General features: G+C 41.7%; 1 protein-coding gene across 13 annotated transcripts in view; it reads left to right on the top strand.

Moving 5' to 3' along the window:
- Window positions 1–21,731, top strand: part of LCOR (ligand dependent nuclear receptor corepressor) — a 77,275-nt gene that overhangs the window by 10,396 nt on the left and 45,148 nt on the right. For 4 of the 13 annotated variants that reach the window (XM_040563110.1, XM_040563108.1, XM_040563100.1 and 1 more), the window contains exons 2-4: window positions 6,089–6,181; window positions 18,999–19,064; window positions 19,483–19,562. The exons of 2 other annotated variants lie outside the window; for them this stretch is intronic. Coding sequence is in view for 2 of the 11 variants with exons in the window: in XM_040563097.1 (XP_040419031.1) it covers window positions 18,999–19,064; window positions 19,483–19,562 (146 nt within the window). In the remaining 9 variants the exon portion in view is untranslated. Of the gene's footprint in view, window positions 1–6,088; window positions 6,182–16,539; window positions 16,644–17,312; window positions 17,407–18,998; window positions 19,065–19,482; window positions 19,563–21,731 lie in introns of all 13 variants that reach the window. 7 more of the 13 variants (XM_040563097.1, XM_040563103.1, XM_040563113.1 and 4 more) reach the window with 5 other exon arrangements.

Raw genomic sequence — 21,731 nt, 5'->3', positions numbered from 1 at the left:
TTTTACTAGAACCGAAGCAGAGGTCACAGACTGAGTGCAATCGCAGTACAAAATTGAATATAGAGTTCAGAGGTTACTCTGCTCAACAAGTTACTCAGTTTCAAATTAGATTAAAAATTGACTTCATAAGTTAAAGATGTTGCAGGCCTGTAGTCCACTTTGCCATGGAGGCTGCGCTCCTTGGCTGTAGCAAACAGATTGGTTCTTGTTCCTAAATCATCTGCTGGCCTGTGACTAATCCTGAATTCAGATCTTCCTGCTGTTTGTACTTTGAACTGAATTCTGTGCTCCAAATAAGAAGAACACAAAGGGCTTTACGTTTTCTCAACCCCTGGTAGCCCAGGGACTACCGGGATGGGAAATGCTTTATGCAGCTTATACATCATGGGAGATGGTGGAGGGAAGGGCATGTGGGGAGAAGTCAATCACAGCTTTGTTGGTCTATACTTACTGGCATGTTGATGAACTTTAGCAGTTAAATGCACTTGTGATGACACCTCACAAACTTCAGAAAGTAAGCAGTTATATTTGGAAACTTTTCATTTGGGTTTTTCAGGACTGAAACAACTAAACCTACTTTGGAAAAAAAAAAAAAGGTGAAGAAGCTCGTTCCCAAGAAATGAGCCTCTCCCGATTATCATGTCTTGGGTATTATGTCTTGGGTATTTCAGCATTCTAACCCTAAAACCTACTTGAGATCCTTTCCTGTCTGTCCTCCTCCATGGTTCAGATACAAGGTGGGCTTTGCCTTGCTGGGAGGGAAGAGGAATGGTTTTTCCATGCTCGGTCTGGGGGAAGAGAGGAGTGATTTTTCCTGATCTCATCTTTAAAGCAGACAGGTCTCGTCTCTCAGCATGCCGTGGTGCTGCCTAGAAGGGTTTTTGTGGCTCTGTCCACAAGCAGTACACAGCTAATTTCGGAGCTGGTTTGTACTGGCAGACTCACAGTTGTGTGTTGGAATTTATAGTATAGTTTGCAGAGTCTTGTCGGAGCTGTCTTTTAAAAATAACAGCTCTCGCTCTGAACAGCGTGCTTTGCCGCCCGTGGTTCTGGTTCTGCTTGCGACCTGGGTCCCGAAGGCAGGGTGAGCAAAGCCTGGGTGTTAGCGAGGGGCCTGGGTTAGGCTGGGCTGGGTGCTTGGGACCTTGCTGTGCATGGGGCAGTCCCTGCAAGCAGTGCCCAGGGCCTGCAGGAGCAGCCCGTGGCTCGGTGCAGCAGATCTTCCACTTCCAGTGGCCTCACCGAAGTCGCAAGCTTGCTCTCGTTTTTGGAAAGAACATGCCGAATGCTTGTCTGCAGACTTTGAATCTCCTTGGTGATGCATTCTTCTGCTCAGGTGGCTCCTCCCCGTTCGCTCAGTCTGAGGGGAGGTGGACAGCCAGCTGAATATGAGATAACGGGACATCGGGGCCTTGAAACAGCCCCGAGCCTTTCCTCCAGGAGCCGGTGAAGGAAAGTGAATAGCTCTCTAAAACCAGGTCTCTTTCCAAAGTCCAGGTTTAGCATAAAGCTAAAGCTTTACAAAGAATGCTTTTAGAAAAGGAGGAGATAAAGTTTAATAGCTGTATAATTACTCGCCTTGTTTGAATCCCCCCAGGGAATGTAAAGGTGCCTCTAAAACAAAGAGACCAAAGGTTTTTTGTTGTTCTGCTTCTGGACTAAGTGGGCTGTCAGCACCATACTGAGTGGCGTAGCTAGTTAGCTGAGAGGTGTTTCTGTGAAATCCAGAGACCAGAGAAAAAAGGCAAGGCCAACCAGAGCAACAAAATAGATTTTGCTGAAAAATAAAGCTTTAAATAGATGTTTCTAGCAGTGTGGGTTTTTTTCATTCTTTTTTCTTCTGGGGCGGGGCTAAACATAACCAAACTTCGGGCAATCATGGCTATTTCATTTTAAGGTACTGAACTCTGATAGTCTTCCAGATAAATCTTATCGCATTTTTGAGAGAGAGACGAAATAGTTCCCACTCTAGATGTAAAACAGTTTCAGGTAAGCAAGTGCTGTCTTCCTGTGAGGGATAAGGGAGTCTGTTCTTTTGAAGCTGCTGCTTATTAAAGTTGTAGCATAAAACTTGGGGGACAGAGTTTTGGGAAAGACTGGTGAGAGAAGGTAGACAGGTTCTGTGGTGTTTTGTTGTTGTTTGGTTGGCATGCTTTAGCTTACAAAGCCTGGTAGAAATTACCTGGACAAAAGCTGTTCTAAATGTATGCGGTCCTAACCCTTAAGTCATGAACTGAAGAGGCTTGCCTAGACACATGCATCAGAAAACCCTTATTTTCAGGAAATCTGCATCAGCAAGTGATCTTCAAAATTATTTGATAGAACCCACTGTTGGCTTTTGCGCCATGAGTTATTCTTTTTCCAGAATAAAGTTAAACATCATGTTATCTAATTTTTACCAGTATTGCATCACAGTGATATAAGCAATTCAGTAGTGAGACAGATTTCAGAAAAGGCATGAATTTATTCTCTGTGAAATTGTTTTAGTCAGAAAAAAAACAACAGAATTTACTGATTCCAATTGGTATATCCTAAATGTGATGTCTAATGTGTGTAGAAGGTGCTACAAGAAGAAATCAGTACACTTTTTTTTCCTTTCCTTTTAATGAGGGGAGAGGGACCTGAGTCATCTTGCACTCAACTGTAATAATGCATTTCGGCATGATTCTGAAGAAACTGCAAGTTCACCTACAGCCATTGCTGAACTGTGAAAATGTGCATTGTGTTTATAGTAGCTACAGGTTTGGACAGTAACTCAGATGCTAATCTCTGACAAGTCCCAGTTTTACATTATTTAACCTAAATGAGCAGTATAGGAGCTCACAGATGTTTTAATGCTGGACAGTAAAGAAAATCCTTCAGGAAAGGCCTCTGTTCTACCACAGGAAAATAGGACACATCCAGGGGAAGTGGATTTTCATGTAAAACCCCAGCTCACCGTTACGGAGCAGTTTTTATCCTGGTGTAAACTGGAGGTGCTGCAGCGAGGCTCCCCCTCTCCGTGCAGTGCCCTCGCGCTGTGTAGGTGCGGGGTGGGTTGGCTGATCCCCGAACCATCTCGTTGTGTTGCCGTGCAAATGCAAAGCGAGCGAGCATCTTGGGGGGTGGAGGGGATGAGTGGGATCAACCCTGTCAGTGGAGAGGTGGATTTGTCATGGATTAAAGTGCCAAGTAATCAGTAATCGTAGCCTCAAAACATTGAGGACGTGCTGCGGAGTGGGGTTCCTCTTAACAGTAACCTTCAGTTTGCAGTAATCTGTCCTCTAGTAACTTCAGATAAGCGAGTTGTGGAATTTTGAGTAGTCTTACTCTGCTTCTCATGGTTAGCAGCTTACACAACGTATTTTGTGCACGTTTATTTTGCTGCTGTTGATTTTTTTTTTCCCCCTCCTTTAAAGCACTTGAATTAGGCAAGCCTCGTTCTGCTCTTGATGCTGCCTTGCTGGTGAACGTACCTTGAGCTGCAGTATGTCTCCAGTGAGTAGATAAATCTCTTATCCCATGTGTTAATTTTAATACAATTAACAGAAAATTACAGATAAACTGACATTATAATGGAGACATTAGAATCATCATCAGTTGCTGTCAACAGAAAGTGCCTTCTAGAGATCAAACCAGCTGAATCTCACTGTATATGCCCTTTATAGGAGGCTCATAGGAACCTGAAACAAGAAATTCCTACAGAATAATGGTGATCTTGACTCTAATGCAAAAGGAGGAGAATTAACACACTTCTAATGTTAGCTGAAAGGAAGGGGTTTTGCTTACCTGTTCAGGTGATTTGCATATTTAGGCTTTATGGAAATAGCAACAAACACTCCTAGGATATAAACCTTTAGGTTTATGATCTAAGTTGGAGAGATGGGCTGGTGTAGAATAGGCCTCTTTAGGGTCAGTGCCATCCCCGGACTGGGAGGATGGTAGATTCCTAACCATGGAAGCCTCCTGAGGGTAATCCCGATACAGATGGACCCCGCGTTACGCCAGGCTGCTGTGCAACATTTGTGTTCTGTGTCTTCCCTTTTCCCTGAGAAACGAAGTGGACTAGTCAGGCAGGCTTGGACTGGGCGTTCTGCGTGGTCAGCCAGTCAGGATTCATCAGGGCTCCTGGTGCAGGGATTTTGCATTTCCGCAGCCTTTAGAGTTGCCCTAGGTGTTTTGGTTCCAAACAGGAGTAAACTACTGGGATAGTTTATCTTCAACCTGAACAGCCGTTCTTATGCGAGGTGAACTTGGAGAGGTTCGCTTTCCTTTTTTAAAGGGGAGGGATCGCTTGTCCTTACTTATGCAGTCTCCTCAACCTGCACAAGCATAGCTGAGGGGGTACAGGGATGGCAATGAGGGGTGGGGCAGAGAAGGGAAGGGCTGTGAAACCTGCTGTTACTGCTGAAAGGATGTTCAAGAGGCTGCGCTTTGAATCCAGAGGCTTGACTGGAGTTTGCCTCCATGAGCTTTATCTCATGCTGGCACTGACCCCTTCAAAAGGGACATCAGAGATGCTTTACCCATGTCCCTGTGTGCAGAAGAAAAGATTTTTTTCATGTCCAAAGCCTTGCCACTTCCTAAAATGCTCCGAGTTCTTCCATGTGGTTCTCAGTTCTGTGCTGGCTCTATGACTTCAGCTACTTAAAGGCAGTGCAGTAATGTTTTAAAAAGCTGCGTTTCATATGGGTTTGGCTTGAGGGATGCCTGGGAACATGCTGTGGGAAACTCCACTGAAACATGCAGGGCTGACCAGTCTGTCAAAGATGAGAAAAACTGGTAGGGATTGTCTCTTTGTTCTTGCCGGCACACCACAAGCAGAAGGTGTAGGATGCCACAGGATGACTTCTTTCAGAAATCCCTTAGCTCAGCAGTTGTCAGGAGGAGGAAAGAGAAAACCTTCACCTCCTGTTTTTATGTGGCGATGTGCTAACTGAAGTACAGGCCCCCGTGCTAGAGCTTGTTCTAAGATGCAGCAGCATCACGGGCAGAAATAGGCTTCTATTAAAAGTTTTTTTGTTCATTTGTGGTGGTGGTTTTTCCCTTCCTTTCCACTTTGGATCTGTGGACTGCCCTGATTATAAAGCGCACAGTCGCTTCTCTGAAGCCTTGTTACTGAGGGTAACAAATCCTGCAAAATTAGCCTGTTCTGTTTATTTGGGAATGAAGTGGAATAAATGTTTCATACTTTGTGCCTGGAAGCGTTTCTGAAGAGCAGAGGCTCGATAATCCTCAAAGATGCATGCTGGTTACTTAAATTGCTGCATTTGAACTTCTGGGGCGTAGGGGAGAAGGAAATCTCTTGCAGGCTTTCTGAAGGCAGAGGCAGTTGTTTCCTCCTCTTGCTTGCCCCTCCAGCTGGATAGTGCAGCCAGCTCCCGATGGATGAGTGGATGTCATTACTCTCAGAAAACTAACTTTAAGGCAGAAGTGAAGGGTTTTTGTTCTCTTTTTGCGAGTAGTTGAACTAGCTGTTTAGGTTTCTTTTCTCAGGGACCACATGAATAAATGGGAACAATACAAGGTTGAGTTGCACCTGTAAAAATGGATTCATTTTGTTAGCTTCCTCCTGTTTCTGCACAAAGCCACGAGCAGCAGAAGTACTGGAAGAACCTGCTGCGTAGGCTTATGCTAACCGTATGTTAACTTTGCTTAAAAAAAAATTAAACCCTACCTCCTGCAGAACTTGATTTGCCATTGAGAAGAGCTTTCTACTTGCTGGGAGTGAAGGGGAATTTTTCAGTCCCTGGCAATTGTGCAAGGAAATGGCTATTGTTACTGACTCAAAGACTGTAGAAAGAACTTTAATTTCCCTGCTCCGTTTGATGCCTCTGCAGCTCCGAACTGTTTTTCAATGCAAATATTCAGCTGACTGTCCACTGTTGCTGTTCCTGGGTTTCTTTCATTTTACTCTTTCTTCCCCTGTCCCACGTGTTTCCTCTCCATTGAGTGCTTGAAGTTATTTTTCATGAGACATGTATGTTTCAAAACTAACTTTGTTTTCTCTTTAGGTCATTGACATATTTGTCTTCACTAATGTTTGCAACATCTCCGAACATAGTATCCTCTGTGAATTAACTAACATGCTGTTTACCCTTTCTTCCAGATCCAGTTTCTGATCCTACTTCCACATTTGGGAGTATGCAAGGGACAAACACATCTCTTTGCGTAGCTTGACTGGATATCCCAAGACTAGGATGTTAGTATATTTAAACAATTTTTTGCATTAAAATGTTGCCAGTATCTTAATTGCACGTAGATTATTTTTGAAATGTCATTAGCTTTATTGGCATTATGCATATTCAGAAGCCTGCTGGTAGAGAGAGTTTTTCTACAGCCTGACTAGCGCTTATTGATGACTTCAGAATGGGTGCAGGAGTAGGAAAAAATTCAGGGTTGCTTTTTAAACGAGCCAGGTTTTAGTGTTATAGCATTAGCATTCATTCTTGAAAATCTTGGCTCTTTGTCTAATAAGATTAACTGTAGGTTAATCCAAGAACATATAAAATCTTTAGACTGTGTTCAGGATATTTATGAAAGACCGCTTCAGACTTCTGACTGAATGAATATAAGCCTAGGAGAGATTTTTAAATACTTGAAATAGCCAAATATCTGTAGAAATATTTGCATTGTGTAAAATATTGTACGCTGATTTATTTATTTTTTAATCCTTGCATCACAGGTTACATTATTCCGGTACTCGTGAGGAACCAATTGTCTAGAAGAGTAAAACCCTATGCTAAGCTATTTTTGCAGATACGATAGTGCAGCTTCCTTTAAAACGCGTTTTGTGATTGTATAGTTACTGCAAAATAAGATACTGCATGGTTGCTGTTATGTAAGCACTTGTCTGGTGGTAATTACCAGTTTGATGATAAAGAAGTCAGCATTAAACCAATGTGCTATTTTAAAAATATGTATTTTTGACTTGATCACCTCTTGGAATGTCTCATGTATTCAAGTATGACTATTTAATTGAATTATTGATTGAAACACTGCTATAAGCAACTACTTAAGTTATCAAAGTGAATTGGGTGCTGATGGCAGTGTTCATTGTGCTGCTGTGGATTCTGCAGGTTCCCCTGCAGCCTTTAGTTTTCCCATGTGCTTCCAGTCTTGTCCCCTTTTAAACGAAAGGACCCTTCTTCTCTTCGTGTGCCTCAAATTCCTACTGTTAAAGCTCTTACCAGTCTTCCAGGCTAGCATTTTAAAATAATCGGTTACAGTTTCTGTGCTTAGGTTTTCGCTTCTGTTGCCCAGCTCCGTGCATGGGTAATGAACTTAGGCAAGACTGCAGTTCTTTGGCGGAGCTACTGCTGGCAGATCTTCTCGGAAGACCTTGTGCTTGGGAAGTGCAGCGTTTTGTAACGCTTGCTCTGGTGTCTTGCTGCGTTGTTGTTTAGTGGTTAGTTCCTTTGCTCACCCTTCCGGTGTTATTCCTGTGGTTTTATAAAAAGGCAAGTTTGTTACGTTTGCTTACAGGCTTTTCAAGGGAATTTGAGATTCATTGAGTACTATTGATTATTTAAATCTTACAAAATCTGCTGAAGCTCAGTGTGTTCTAGAAGTCTGACTTTCCTTGAGCGTGGAGATGTTTCTGGTATCAAAGAACACTTTAAAAATGTCAGCTCCATTTGAAATAACCTTCAGAGGATGGAAGGTATAAAACTGACAGTAGTGGAGAGTAAGCTGCTTACATTAAATTGTTATTCAGGTTTCTTGCATGTTGGCAATTCACTGTTCACTCCTCATGCTGTACTTTGTTCATTACGTGTGCATGATGCTTCTCCCTTTAACGAAACTCGTGTATGAAGAACTCTGTATGAAAGAAGGACCTGAAGGGAAGATAGCTGCAAAGTGTCAGCCTGCTTTGTAACTCTGAGCATCTGTTGGTGCTGCTCCAGACTCCGAGCCCTTTAGAACCAGATTATTTGCATGTAACCCGCAGAAGCACAGTTTGTTTCAAATTCCTTCACTGTTTATACAGTTGTACTGCTGGCAATTCCTAGCCATGGATTAGGAAATCCATTTATGAGATTCTTTTCTGAAAGGACTGTTGAGAAGTTACAAAAAGAGCTGCTTTGGATATAATATAAGTGGACAGTGACCCTGATCTTAAAAGCTGAAGCTTTTCTAGCAAAGCAGCACTCAAAACTGTGAAGTGCTTCTGTTGTTTCTTCATATAGAAGTTGTTAGTGGTATTTCAGTCTCCGTTGAATTCAGCAAAACAACATGGTGTGGAATGCCAAGCTTGAGAAGCTTTGTGTGTAGATTACCTGGAAAATTGAATTCAGGTTTTGAACAAAGGATCTGTGGTAGGCAGCTTCTTAGAAGGCTGTGTGTTTTCCCACTCTGTCTTCACTTTCTTGCCGCCAAAGAATCATTTTTAGATCTGCTGAACATCTTGAACAGGGATTTTATCTTTGAACAGACCTGAGGCGGTGACTGGTCTGCAAAGACTTTTTTTATTGACATACCGACTGTAAAACTGGAACAAAGCTTTCTGTTTTAGATGGCTGACCTGCAGATGTTTGTCTCTGTAACAGTTTGTTGTTCTTGAACAGAAACCCGTGATTTGATTAAGCATATTCAGAGATTCTGCTGTAATTCAGTGGCATTAAGAGACTTAGTGCATGGAAAGCGCGGACTGCTGTCTTCTCTCAGTTCAGATCACACGTGTTGCTTTCAAGCAACTGACTTCAAGTAGAAGGAAAACAAAAGTTGTGAGGGGGATAGTATTACGGCCTCAAGCCAAATGCAGTGGATGATGTTTGACTTTCTGAATTATGAGAGACTGATAATCTATTGGAGTAAAGGAGAAGGTGAAGACTCAGCAGCGTCAAAAAGCTGCACAGAACTGCTTGGCTTGGGGAGGACTTAAAGATGATAGGATGAGCTGACATTGCTGTATATATGTAATTTGGTTAAGAGCAATTTAAATTGTTAGCAAAGTCTGTAGACATCAAATTCATTGTGGCTACCAAGAAAAGATATCTGGGCCTAACTGTGATATCCTGCATGGCTGTCATAAGCTGTGTTTTCTCTCTCATCTTCTGCATCAACCCTAATCCCAAGATTGTTGTTCTGAATTTGTTCTTCAGAGTAAATCTTACGATCAGAACTCCTTCTGAGTCCTGATCCAGTACCAACTTCAGATGTCTGTCTCTAATGTGAGTAAGGGAAAGACAGTCTGAGAATAAGGAAGTCAAATGGAGGTCTTGATTTCAGCCTTGTTGGTGCCTGTGCTGTCCTTAGTCCTGCCACTTGTTCCTGTTGGCATAACTGAACTATGCTGGGAGACTCTTCCTGTCCAGAAATAATGCACTTGTACAGTTTGTATTGTCAGTGGAAAGGGAAGAGTGTGGATAGCAATGTCTGATGTTAAGCAGTGTTTCTTCTGTCTGATGTTGCTGTGCGGTAAGTAGAAAAGCTCACCATAAGCCCAGTTATAGTTGTGTGCAAAATACCCTAAAGAAATGGGGTCCCTCTCCAGTGAAGCACATCGATAGGCATGGCTTATGGAATTGATGATGTGTATCTGAAGCTCAAAGGTTAGTAAGATCCAAAGAATTGCTGTATGAAATGATGGCAAACGTTACGTGACATTAGAAGTAAGAGATTTATCAGTCACTTTCTCCTTGAGGAAAATTTCCACCAAACACCAAAGGTCAGACCGTTTCACAGCTCTTTACTGCAAGTCTCTTGCATCTGTGTGTAGTTATTCTTTTTTTAAAAGAAAGTTCGCTGCTCCTAGTCTACACTGAGTAATGCTCCATCACATCTGGCAATTTCAGTTCCCACAATTTATTTCAGCACCAAATTGTTTTGCTGCTATAATCTTGTGTTATAAAGTTGTCAGCAGCTGTGCTTACACTTCTCTGCATCCAAAGGAAAATAGGGGCCTGCAGTTTCTTTATTACTGTGGCATAACCTGAGGTGTGAATGAAGGACAAGAGCGGATATTTCTGCTAGCATTTAATTTTTCTGGCATAAAAGTAACAATAGCAATACAGCTGTATCTTCAGTGCTGTATGCAAGAGTTATTGCGGGCTTCCTTTGTACCACTGTGCTTTTGCTGTTATTGTCGTGCAAAGCTGGAGGGGGCCGTTAGGCTTAGCAGTACTCGCCGTGTGTTTGCACCTCGTGTTGGGGATGCACGAGTGCATCACTTAAGGTGTATTTTCAAATGTAACCTCAGCGATGACAATTAGTTGTTGTGCTCTGCTCTGTAGCCAGTAGGAATTCTGTGCTCATGTCTTTCAATTTCCCTATGTACACAGATCTGTGTTTTTTTTTTTGGGGGGGGGGGAATTATTATTAATTATTTAATTTAAGGGGCATAACTTCCATCCTGCCCCCGTTCTAATTATTCTTCCATGTTGGTGCTGGTTGCCTGGGACACCTGCTGATTTCACCTAGATCATCACCTTTCTGTTGAGGCTAAACTGAACAGTCCATCTGAAAAGGCTACAGATAATTTTCCAGAAATTCTGGGAAGCCTTCTCAAAACACCAGGTATACTTTGTATTCAGGATGCAGCTTTGTTTCTGTGATTGAGATCCATCTTCTTTTCTACTGTTAGCTTCTTAATTGGGATTTAGATATACTTGCTAGTGTTGTAGTGAAATAATCACTTGACTTAATAAAGTGGTGTTATTCTCGTGATGCACAAGAATTTTGAGGATGTTGTTGGTTAGCTGGAGTCAGAAGGCATGCTTTGCACTGGGAAAATTATGTAATGGCTTGCGACAGAGGTTTCTTTAACATCAGGTAGACTCTTACAGTCAGAAGTAAGAGCAAAAAGGCCCTTGGCAGTTCTTACCACACAGGTCAGCCAAGTATGTTCATATCTCAACTCGGAAGCGTTCAGTCAACTTTCACAGGTCTGTTGTTTCCTGGACAGCATCAGATTTTTAAATGATGAAAGTGATGCAACTAGATTTAGTTTCCTGAACAGAATCACACTTCCATTGCGCTTTGCAGACCCGCTATACATTTGAATATCTCTGCCTTTGTCAAACAGGTAGAGATGGCAAGGGGCTCTATATAATTAGCTGAGAACCAAAAAGAAAGAGAGTAATGCATTGAGCTAAGGCAGTAATGAATGCTGATATATAACTGACCTCCTGTGAAAAAGGAGGTGAAACTGAGACATGCTCCAAGCATTCACTAGATCATATCTGTGGCTTAGTAGATGCTTTTTCTGCTGGTGGCCTGTGTTTAAGTGGATTCAGCAGCTTGTGCCTCCCCTTTCTGGGCTGTTTTAGCTGAATTGTTTCAGCTGATCTGGTTTCACTGGGTGGCTGCACTGCAGACAGAATGATGTGGGCCAGGACCATGTTACTGGGAGAATGGAACCTGCTTAAATAGGGCTGGTGTGGGACATGAAATATAGCAAATATCTCAGTCAGTTCAACCTACGCCTCTAACACGCTTTTGTACCACACTAATTCATAACTCTTGAGGCTGGGGTGGAAATCACCCATATCCTGTGCTTCCACATATACAGCTCTTTGGGGACAGGGGGATTCTGCATGGTTCAAATGGCCTTGGGCCTCTGCTGTCCCTGCTCGTGGCAGCCTGTGCCTGCCTGCACACCTGACTCTGGCTGATCTGTGCTACGAGCGGTGCTGTGCCCGTGGAGCGAAGTGGAGCAGCAAAGTGACCCTGCTGGAAATGCAGGCTCTATCATGGAAGGTATTTTTTGGATAGCTCAATTCCATCTACTGCAAGGCTGTTCTTAGGCATGGGCTGGGGTAGCATGATGTATGGGGATAAATGCTGGTAGTTAACAAATGTCACCTTAACTTCACCTGGCAGTGAAGCATTAACAGGTTGTCTCCAGCAGCAAGAAAGTTTCAAGTCTTTTTTTCCTGCAATAAGTAATTCAGCACTGTTGGGTATGAAAACATTGCCTTGAGTTGGAGAAATATTTGGGTCTCTGTATACAAACTTCTGTTCTGTGGTGTTTTTGTGCTATCGAGTGTGCTCATTCTTGGGCTATTCAGCTCTTGTAATCTGTTAATAAACTTTCTGGCTGGTTGGTAGTTTCTTCTCAGTGAAAGTTAGTCCTTTAATAAACCTCCTGATCTTGAGCTGAAATGTAAAACAAGCCCACCACCCCTGGCTTGATCAACCATCCAGATTAGGGATGCGGTATCTGCAGCTCAGAGGCTCTTCCCACCCCCGCAAATCGCCGTGAAGATTACAGCTCAGCCTGCCAGGGCGACTGCTCTGTCTCGAGGTGGTGTTGAGGCAGCCACTGCAAAGTCCCCAGCTTTTGGTGAACTCTGCTGCAGAGACGTTTGATTAGAGATAAGGTTTCGTGCCTTAATGAGATTCTCGTCTTGATATCAAATCACCAAAAAAACAAAAACAACCTTTGGCAAGAGTCAGGAGATGGTCCATGTTGTGCTGTTTGCCTTGCTATGCTCTGTACTCTGGAAACAAGCTTTATAAGTTATCATTTCTGGTTTGGGGGATTATTTTTTTTAATGGTGATTCTTTTCTTTTGTTGTAAACAGTGAGATGTGTCAGTGCTAACGTAGGATGAGGAGATCTGTTTCCATTTCTTGCGCTGAGGAACAGCCTGATAAGTTGCTTGCTTTGCCCTCCAGTTCTCTGTGGAGAAGAGAGATTTACCCTCTTTTAGGGGATTCTGTGGGGCTCTTTTCTGTTTTGAAGGCAAGCGCATTGCAGCACTGTTGTTTGGATGTGTAGCTGTGTTTCTGCCACGCTTAGCTCATTAACTTTTAAATGCCTTGCTGCGAGTTTGATATTCCATCAGAGAAAATGTGCTTAGGCTTGATTCTCCGAGGAAAAAGGGCTGCCTGGTTGAAAGGGATGCTTGACGAGAATGGTGAGGATGGCCTGCTGCAGCTGCTGGTCCAGCGGTGGAAAGTCTCGCAGGAAGGGTGGTCAGAAGCACTTGCTCTCAGCGGTGCTTGTCTACTGCCCTAGCAGTAGGATGTGAGGATTCCTCTTCTCCTGAGCTCCCAGGGCTTGTTGAGGGACCTCAGCAGGTGATATCACATATTAGGTCTTCTCTTCCCAAGGTGTTCTAGTGGAAAAACGCTGTAGAAGAACTAGGTATTGCCATATAGGACTTGGTTACTCCTGTTCTTCCTTTAAACAGTTCCTATCTTAACGTCCTTCGGTAGGTAGCTGTTCTCTGTGTGCTTGTCTGTATTCCTACAGCACCAGGTTATTGCTCTTTAAGGTCCCTGGAAAGCCATTGTGTTTACCAAAGCTGCTGCTGTCTCTGGAGCAGCGATGCCTACAATAAGTCCCCGAGCAGTGGAGCTCCATTCACAAGAACGCAGAAGCATGAGCTTTGGAAAAAGGATGGGCATTTTCAGTATTTGTTCCCTAGGAAGCTGAGATGAAGTTGTTCTCACCTGTAGTAATCTAACTTGGCACCATTCAAATAAAAAGATTTCTCATCATAGGTAGATAAGCTTTTTTATTTTGCTGCTTGAATAAAAGAATGTTCACAACTTGTATAATTACATGGATGTCCTGAGACTTGGTTTATATTAATAACTGTCCTGTGGCTTTTTTTTCCTCCCTTGTTGCTTGGTCTTGCCTTTCTATTAAGATGCCTGTGACTGAAACAATCAAGTTTAATAGATTTTTGTCCTAAAAGAGACAGAATTCCCGTGTTACACAGAGGCTGTAGGATTTTTCTGAATTAATTCCTGCTTCAAATCCCATAGCTGTGGATAAATATATCCAATCTTGACCAGAAAATCTAGGCATGAGAAATCCAATAAAAAAACCTGATGGGACGGCGGTGGCTGTGTCCTGCTCTGTAAGGAGGCTCCTGATTTTATGGGTGTAAGAGCTGGGGAGAGCATGAGGGGAATGTGCTGGTGGCCAGCCCATGTTTCTCTAATAACTCCTTGAGAATCCAAGCCCAGCCTGGTCTGGCGGTGCTCTTCTGCAGTTTTCAGTTGTATCTTGGTAAAACTATCTTACATCTGGCTGAGTTTGACCAGCTTCCAATTTTAGCCACTGGATCAAGGGATGGCTTTGAGAAGCTCTTTTTCCTGTTCCTAGATGTGTTTTCTTTTTGTGGCTTTCTCTAGCCTCCCCTGCCTGTCTCCCGAAGCAGTGTTTGGCTGCATTTGCTGTGCTAAGCATCCCGAGTGACCCAGCCCCTCTGCTATTTGCTGCTTGCTCTTCCTGTCTTTGTATCTCCTGCAGCCTTACCCACTGCTTTCCTCCAAGTCTGAAACCTTTAATGGCCAGGGGCCAGGAACCAGTACCCACTGGCAGTGGTTTCCCATTGACGCTAACGTTTCAGGAACTGTCACTTAATCAATTTTAATCTGTTTTGTGTGTATTGGGCTGAATTTTTATTCCTTTTCTTATTTTTTTGGCTGGTTCTAGTCAAAATACGTGGCACCAGGCCAAAAGTGGTACACTTATCTGAAAATATTATATTAAACCTGTTATTGCTAATCAAACTTTCAGTTTCATAACAGTAGAATTAAATATTTTTCTTAAGTCCATGTTGATTGACACTCTTTCTGCTGTTAATTCCATGGTAGGCAAGTTCTCTGAGCTGTTCCATTGTTTTCAAAAGCCTTTATCAAGTTGAGTATTCATCTGTTCAATATTTTGATATTTCAGAGGGATAGCTTTTTTCCAGTCCCCTGGGACTTTTGAATATTCCACGATTTTATGGAACTAAACACTACTGCAAATATTTTTTTGAGTAAAAAATAAAAGTTAAAAAAAAATCATCTCCGTAGCATTTTAAGACTATTAATTTGGGAACGTTAAATAAACGTGGTAGATTTTGTTGTTAAATAGTGTAGTATGCCATTCTATTGTACATTCGTTAATATACTGCCATATTCTTCTAGACTCTTACAGTTAATACTCATATCATGTGCCTTCTTTTTGGCTTCATCCTTGCTTACCTTAAAACTACATGCATCGCTTTGCTCAGGCCTTTGGAGCACTTCTGGATTTCGACTTGTTCTCTGCTCTGAATCCCCTGGCTGCTCCAGGGGATTGTTATCTCCTCTCTGTGCTTTCACTGACACATTATTTTTATTAACAGATCAGGTTTTTCACGATGCTTTTGGGGGTATCTAGTAAAAAGTTTGTAATAGTTAAGAAATTTCTACAAAAGATGTAGACAGCTGGTGTCTTAATGATTTTACTCAATTTTCAGCTTTTTGAAGTTACAGTTTTGAAGAACTAGCTGCTGTATGTTGGCCTGCTTATTGTAAATAAATGCTGAAGAATTGGTTGCCTTATTTTCTAGTAGGAATTGATCTGTAAGACCTACTGTACTTGAATACTAGCCAGGGCAGTGGTTATGTAGACTGAGATCTAGTTTACAAACTGGTAGTCACAGGTTAAAAATGATAATAGCAGGCCTGAAGAGTTGATACAGATGTATGTTTTCATTTCCCCCTTCAGGCCCCTAGCTGTATGTATAAAACTCTTTCGTTCACTTCTTTAACAATTTAAATAATAGCAAATAGTAAAGGCAGATTATAGCCATTCTTTTCCTTACTACTCCCAGAATGATTTGACTTCCAGTAAGTGGTACGTGCCTTACTGCTTTGACTGGCTGCGTGTTTAGGGCTGAATTATGTAGTGAGTATTAAGGAATACGTTTGAGCTGCGCTGTTGCAGGGGGAAAAAACACATTTGTCACGAGTCTTGTGTTTCAAACAGCGTCAATGGCAGGCCCGAAAGGCATCCACATCTGAAGATCCTGCATTCCTGCTTTTAAAAGTAGGAAATTGCAAAGCTTGAAGTTGAACCGTCTTTAGGTGAAGTTTGTTGGTTAACAGGTTAAGCTTATATTTATGGTTCTATTTGGCTTCAGAAGGTAGGATGAAAATGCCAGAAAAGATGAAAATAAAACAGTTTAGATGCAGGGACAAAAATAGTGAAATTCGGCCATGCAGAAAACTGAATGGTCAACTCTTCTTTTTGTTTGAATTTCCGTCCTTGTTACTTGTAGTGTAAAAATGGCACATCCATGTTCTGATTTGTCAGAGCATGTTTTAGAGAATGTTTCTTAAATGCTGCTTTACTTCTGCAGCTAATAATTGTGGAATAGTAAATAACATGTAACTAGCTGTGAATTTAAAAATGTACTCCACCCTTGTTTCAGTATGAAGGATTTTTTTTTTCTGTATTTTTGCTTATTCCTCACTTACTGGAGAGCCTTTTGAGATAAGATTTCTTTAAGGTTTGCAGATGTTTTGTTTTAGAAAAATTATTTTTCTTCTAAATTTGTACACTAATGTAAAACAAAAGATGTTTTTTCCTTTTGTAGGTCACCAGTAACATTGTAAGTGTTAAGCGTGGCTACTTTAATTGTGAGGAGCATATCTAAAAGAGAAGCCTCTAAAATATTGGCATCTCTCTCCCTTTTCCTCTTCCAATTCTGTTGTTCCTGCAACTTTTCCACTGGCCCTGCTCTTCAGCTGCTGTGAACTGTCAGACACAGAGATACAGAAGAAGAAATGTAGAAGCAGGAATTTAGCAGAGGCAGCCATGTTAATTTCTGTTCCATTTGAAATGCAGGAAAATATCATCTGCCAAATGGAAAAGGACAATCGGTGGGAAAAGCAATGTTCTTTTCAAGCTTCTAAGAGCAGTGACAATGGAGAGAAAAAATACTGTAAAAAGTAGGCAGCTCCTTTTTCAAGATTTTGTTTTCAATGTATTATGCATGATTAAATGTACACAGTTGCTCTTTTGGAGTCCTAAATGACTGAATATTACATTGCAGGGCTCATATTGTCTTTATTGCATTGCATTTTGCATTTAGGGGGAGTAGGGCTTGGTTTCATGGCAGTTCTTACCAGTCTTTAGTATAATTTTTGAATACATTCATACTTCCCTTATTTGCCTTTTTTAATGTCAAGCATTGCACATAAGATGTTCTGCTGTTGCTATGCAACTGCTAAATCCAATATTTAATATTAATAAAAACCGAGTGGCATTAGCATCCCTGAGAACAGTGGGCTAGCAAACTATGATTGTACAATATCCAAGCTGTAAAACTTGGCAGGGACTTCAGTGTGCAATTGCATGCATGGCAAACCGTGGGGCATGAGTCACTGGCAGTTACTATTTTAAGACTGGTGAGTTTGAGTAAAATTTCTGAGCTCTTTCAATTTTTATTTATTTATATATACGCTGTTTTTTAACAAAGAGATAAAGGATGAGGTTGGTTAGGTGTTTTACTTGAGAGCTGAATTTCAGATACAACATCTGAGGGGTCGCTACCCATGAAAAGGTCAGCATTATAAACCTATGGGTCAATACCCTGATTCTCCCCATTTTTCTTCTAGGTCAGGTTGGTTGGCCCTTTCCCACTGTTCCTGCCACTTCCTGAAGCCTGAATTGGCTTTTTTTGGAGGCAGGGCTTCTTCTCTGCCTGACAACGTGCTGTGTAACGGGATGTTTTTCCGGTTTCTCCTTTTCCACCTTGTTTACTGATATTTTCCCCGTTTCTATTTACTCTTGGCTGCTATTTCACCGTCGGCCTTTCACACTTTTTTTGTTCTCCATTCAGTGCTTCCTGAGATTAGATTTTTAGTGTCAGCCTCAGATAGGCATTAGTTCAAGGATGATGTTATTTCTCTGGCAGTGCTTTGGCTGCTGAGGTTATATTGCAGACTACAAATTCTATAGGGTCCTGCATCTCGTATCCAGTGATGTTAGTGCACTGAAACTCTTGCTGACACCCAGAGGGGTATAATGCTGCTTGTCCTTTCCCTCTGAAGACAAGACTGCTGTCTAAAAAAGCAATAACGGTGGTATTAGATCTGTATATTGTCTGAGTTATTTTACAATTATTGCATGTTTGCAGTGCAATAATTGATTTCCTTCAGAGTATGCAATCACTTAAAGAAACCACTGTAAAACTACCTGAAACTGCCCTTTTGTCTGTTCCTGATTCACGCATGCATTTTTCTCTAAACTTAAAACTGTATTTTCATCTGTTAAGAAAATCCCTTTTTCTTCTACCTCTCAAAGATTCAGGCAAGTAGGAGAAGCTGCCTCGAGCTATATGCAAACTGTTACTAAACCTACAATGTGAAGGCAAGGGGGGGAGGAGAAGGAAGAGCAGCGAGTGATAGTTTAGAGTTTTATCCCAATTGTAAAGGGAATGCATTTTTATTAGCAGGTGGACTTTGTGCCCCTTAAAATAGTCTTAGTACTTCTCATTTTCCCTCTTGTTAACCTGGCTTCTCACCGTATTGGGTAGTTAACAGCTCCGTAGGTTTTACTGCCAGCAGGAGTTCAGCGTAATATTGATTTAACGTTTCCAAATAATGGCAGTAATTTTGGTCAAGGTTTTTCCTCTTTTGGGCTCAAATAAAATTGGTTAGATTTAGTTTAAGTGCGGCGTAAGTCGTGGCACTGAAGTAAATCAGACTGTGTATTTTAGATGCAGATCTATGACATGAGCAGTGTAGTGATTAGAATTTGGTTCCTTAGGGGCACGGCATTGCTGAATCCCTTTCCTTTTAATTTTCTCTCTTCAAACCTGTAACTCTTCAGAAAATATTGATTCTAACATTTGCTGAAATTCAGAAATGTAACTGAATGCCACTCAGAGATGGAAGAATGTGTTGTTATTATTACTTAGTATTTGTTTTTAATTGCAAAAGCGTACCTTATTTAAGTTTGGAGGCTTAAGCCAGAGAATTTTTTTCATATAGCACTTCCCTGGTGTTGTGAAGCTCGTTGTAGGACCTAAAACTTGCTATTGTCTTTTCAAAACGGTTTATTTCAATGTCATATTGTTCTTTGTTTTTAACCTGGCTAAGTGCAGGAGTCAGTGGACTCTAGGCTGTGCTATGGTTTGCCAGTAGTTCAGTCATCATAATTGACCCATGCATCTTGTAATACTAAGAGAAAACACGTTGAGCTCTCTTCTTGGAACAGATAAATATAGAACTGCTATTGTGAATATTCTTGGAGTGACGTACATAATCTAGAAAGCTAACAATTCTTTTATTTGCTTTTAGGGTTTGAAAGTATTCTAGAAGGCCTGTTTGGACCTGGATTATTAAAAGATCTCAGTTTGTTTAAAGGTATTCAATCTCTATGTTTGTATCTTGTTCTGCATTTCTAATGACAGAAGCAGCCCCAGCTCTGCCTCTAGAAAATGTGTGTTACCGTGGTGATTTGTGCTTTTTTTCCCCCTCCCCCAGGCAGTGCTCACAGTTAGTTTCATATTGGCTAAAATTACTAATGAGTGTGCGTTCATCTTTATGTAGCTGGGAGTGTATTTGGCAGTGCTCGGGGAAAAAAAATATTTGTTGTGCGGAGATAAAATGTATACAGTTTGGTAATCTGGGGATTTGGAAATATGGCTGAAACGAAGCCTGCATCCTCAGAATGCAGGCAAGAATGTTGTGAAACAGGTATTTAATTCGGCATTTCTCTTTTGGCTCCAGTTGTGTCGCGGTTTATGAATATGAAGTAATCTGCTATTCCTCTGATTTACAGACTGTGAGCCTGAAGGTGTTTCTGATTGGTCTTTTGATGAAAATTGTCTTTTCTGCTGCCTGAGAAGAGAAAAAGTGAAGGTAACAATGCAGATGTGTGAAGCTAGTAGTTGTAGGGGAGGGACAATGGGAGGGAGTTTGCTGCTCCTAGTTAACTGAACATAGAAAACCTGCAACCTCCTTCCCCTTTCCCCTCCTATGGAAAAAGGCTTTCTGAATTAAAATAACACAAGTTAATGAAGACACTTGCTTCTTGTCTGCAACTTTTCCTTTGTGGTATGTGATGAAGGTGTGGTGGTTTGGTTTTTTGTGTATGTGTAGTAGCTCTTTCTGTATTGTTTTTAATTTGTTTTGTGGATTGTTGAATTTTGAGTTCTTTGTAAGTGATCTTATTGTGATCATGCAACTCTTCCCAAGGGAGCCAAACTGTGGCTTGTGTATGTTTACTACAGTCAGACACTGGGCTTATCTTCAGTATGGAAATATGGTCCGTTCTAACAAGCTAGAGTCTTGTTCTGTATCTTGGAATCTCTTTCCCTGTGGGCCATACCCTTTTATTAAAGCGCTCATGTGTATGTCAGGTTTTCTATTGTGCTTGTTTATAACCACGTCTCGCCCTAATTGCGGACAAGTCAGCTTTGCCAACATTTTCGCCTCTAGTTTGTTTTCTTAATCAGATTATGGCTGTATATAAAACAAAGGTTACCATGCTGTACATGATTGTTGCTCAGCCTGTGTGTTGAAATAATGATTGCTCTATAGCACAAGAAGGAAGGGTCATCTATCTTAAGAGTGCCAGCAAAAGAGTTTTCCCTACTACTACCTCCTGCACAGTGTAACAGTCAGTGCAGAGTGGTTCTCTGTAGACTTACAAAAGAACCACAAGCACCCTTTCCTCTGCAGCAACTAACATGTATGGTTTGTTCATGAAGGAAGTACCTTCTTGTTGACACTGGTACTTGCTGCACTGCCAGTCTAAGCTTATTTTTGTATTACACTGTTTGTTAAGGCACTGGGAGGAGAGTTGGGAATGCTTGCGTTTAGAACAGATGTAAGGCGTAATAATTCTTCTTTGACACTGACAGCAGGTAAGCTTTCTGTATACTTGTGACGCTAGGAGTCCTGTCTTGTTTGACTTGAATCATCTCATAAAAAGGTGAAATTCAGTGTTTAGAACAGTTCTATCTAACATGTTGAATTTATTAAGAAATGAATATTATGGGCTGGTCAGCCTCGTTGTAGGCTGGGAGAATCTAATGAAGTATGGGTGGATCTTTAAAAAGACGTAATCATCCTCATAGGCCCTATTTATATTCTCAGTGCACTGGGCTAAGCTTTCTGTCACTGAGCACTGGAAATGTATTCTTCGTGCTAGAGGTAGTTGAGGTTCCTAACCTGATTGCCCGTTGTACTGTTTGGGATCTTTTAAATGGACAAAAAAGATGCAGGTGTGGTCCCATCTGGCGTTGCTCCAAGGAGCAGTTTTTGCCATCGGGGTCTAAAGAGATTTTAGGATTGTATGCACAGAATGACACAGAATGCAGCAGGGGTGTGCAGCATCGTTAGGCAAAAGCAATAGGTGAAAGGCTACAAATTTTGGCTGTCCAGAGACAAACGTGAGTTAACAAGGGCAAATGTTGGTGTCAGTCACTACTGGCTTGGGTAGAATAGTTTTTATAAATAGAACCCAAGCCATTTCTGTTGTTTTACACTTCGGTAGCCAAAAATGCTTCTTTAAGCCATTTTTCTTACAGCTGATTGATAAACAGAGACAGCAAAGAGCTCTGTACACAGGCTTGCTTGCTGCATGGCCAGATAACGACGGGCTGTCTAGAGGATGAAGGAATGGGGGAAAAAAGGGTGAGCCAGTCCATTCCCATCAGACTTGTGGCTTCTCTGTTAATCCTGGTGATTCTCCTCATGCTGGGCCCAGAGCTGTCAGAGCTGCTTTGGAGTACATGGGATTTTTCTTTCCTCTCTTCCTGTCCGCCCCCAGCCTTTAGATCATTTCCGCTGTGTTTTTTTGGAGTGAGTGAGGGAATAGTATGGCTCCTTTGAGACCTAGTGAGTGCTTCATATGTTGGCTATGGGAGATGGCGTGGTGGGAGTGCTCCCTTTCCTGTGTGGGTATGCTAAATGTCTTCATTGCTGGCCATCACAGATGTCATTAGCTTGCAATATGAAGTTAAATATGGCTCTCTTATGGGGGTCTTCAAATAGCATGGGTTTATCATCATCATTTGAAATAAA

This window comes from Cygnus olor, chromosome 7, assembly GCF_009769625.2.
Source record: "Cygnus olor isolate bCygOlo1 chromosome 7, bCygOlo1.pri.v2, whole genome shotgun sequence".
NCBI classification, from domain to species: domain Eukaryota; kingdom Metazoa; phylum Chordata; class Aves; order Anseriformes; family Anatidae; genus Cygnus; species Cygnus olor.
This window is presented reverse-complemented; position numbering and strand designations above follow the sequence as displayed.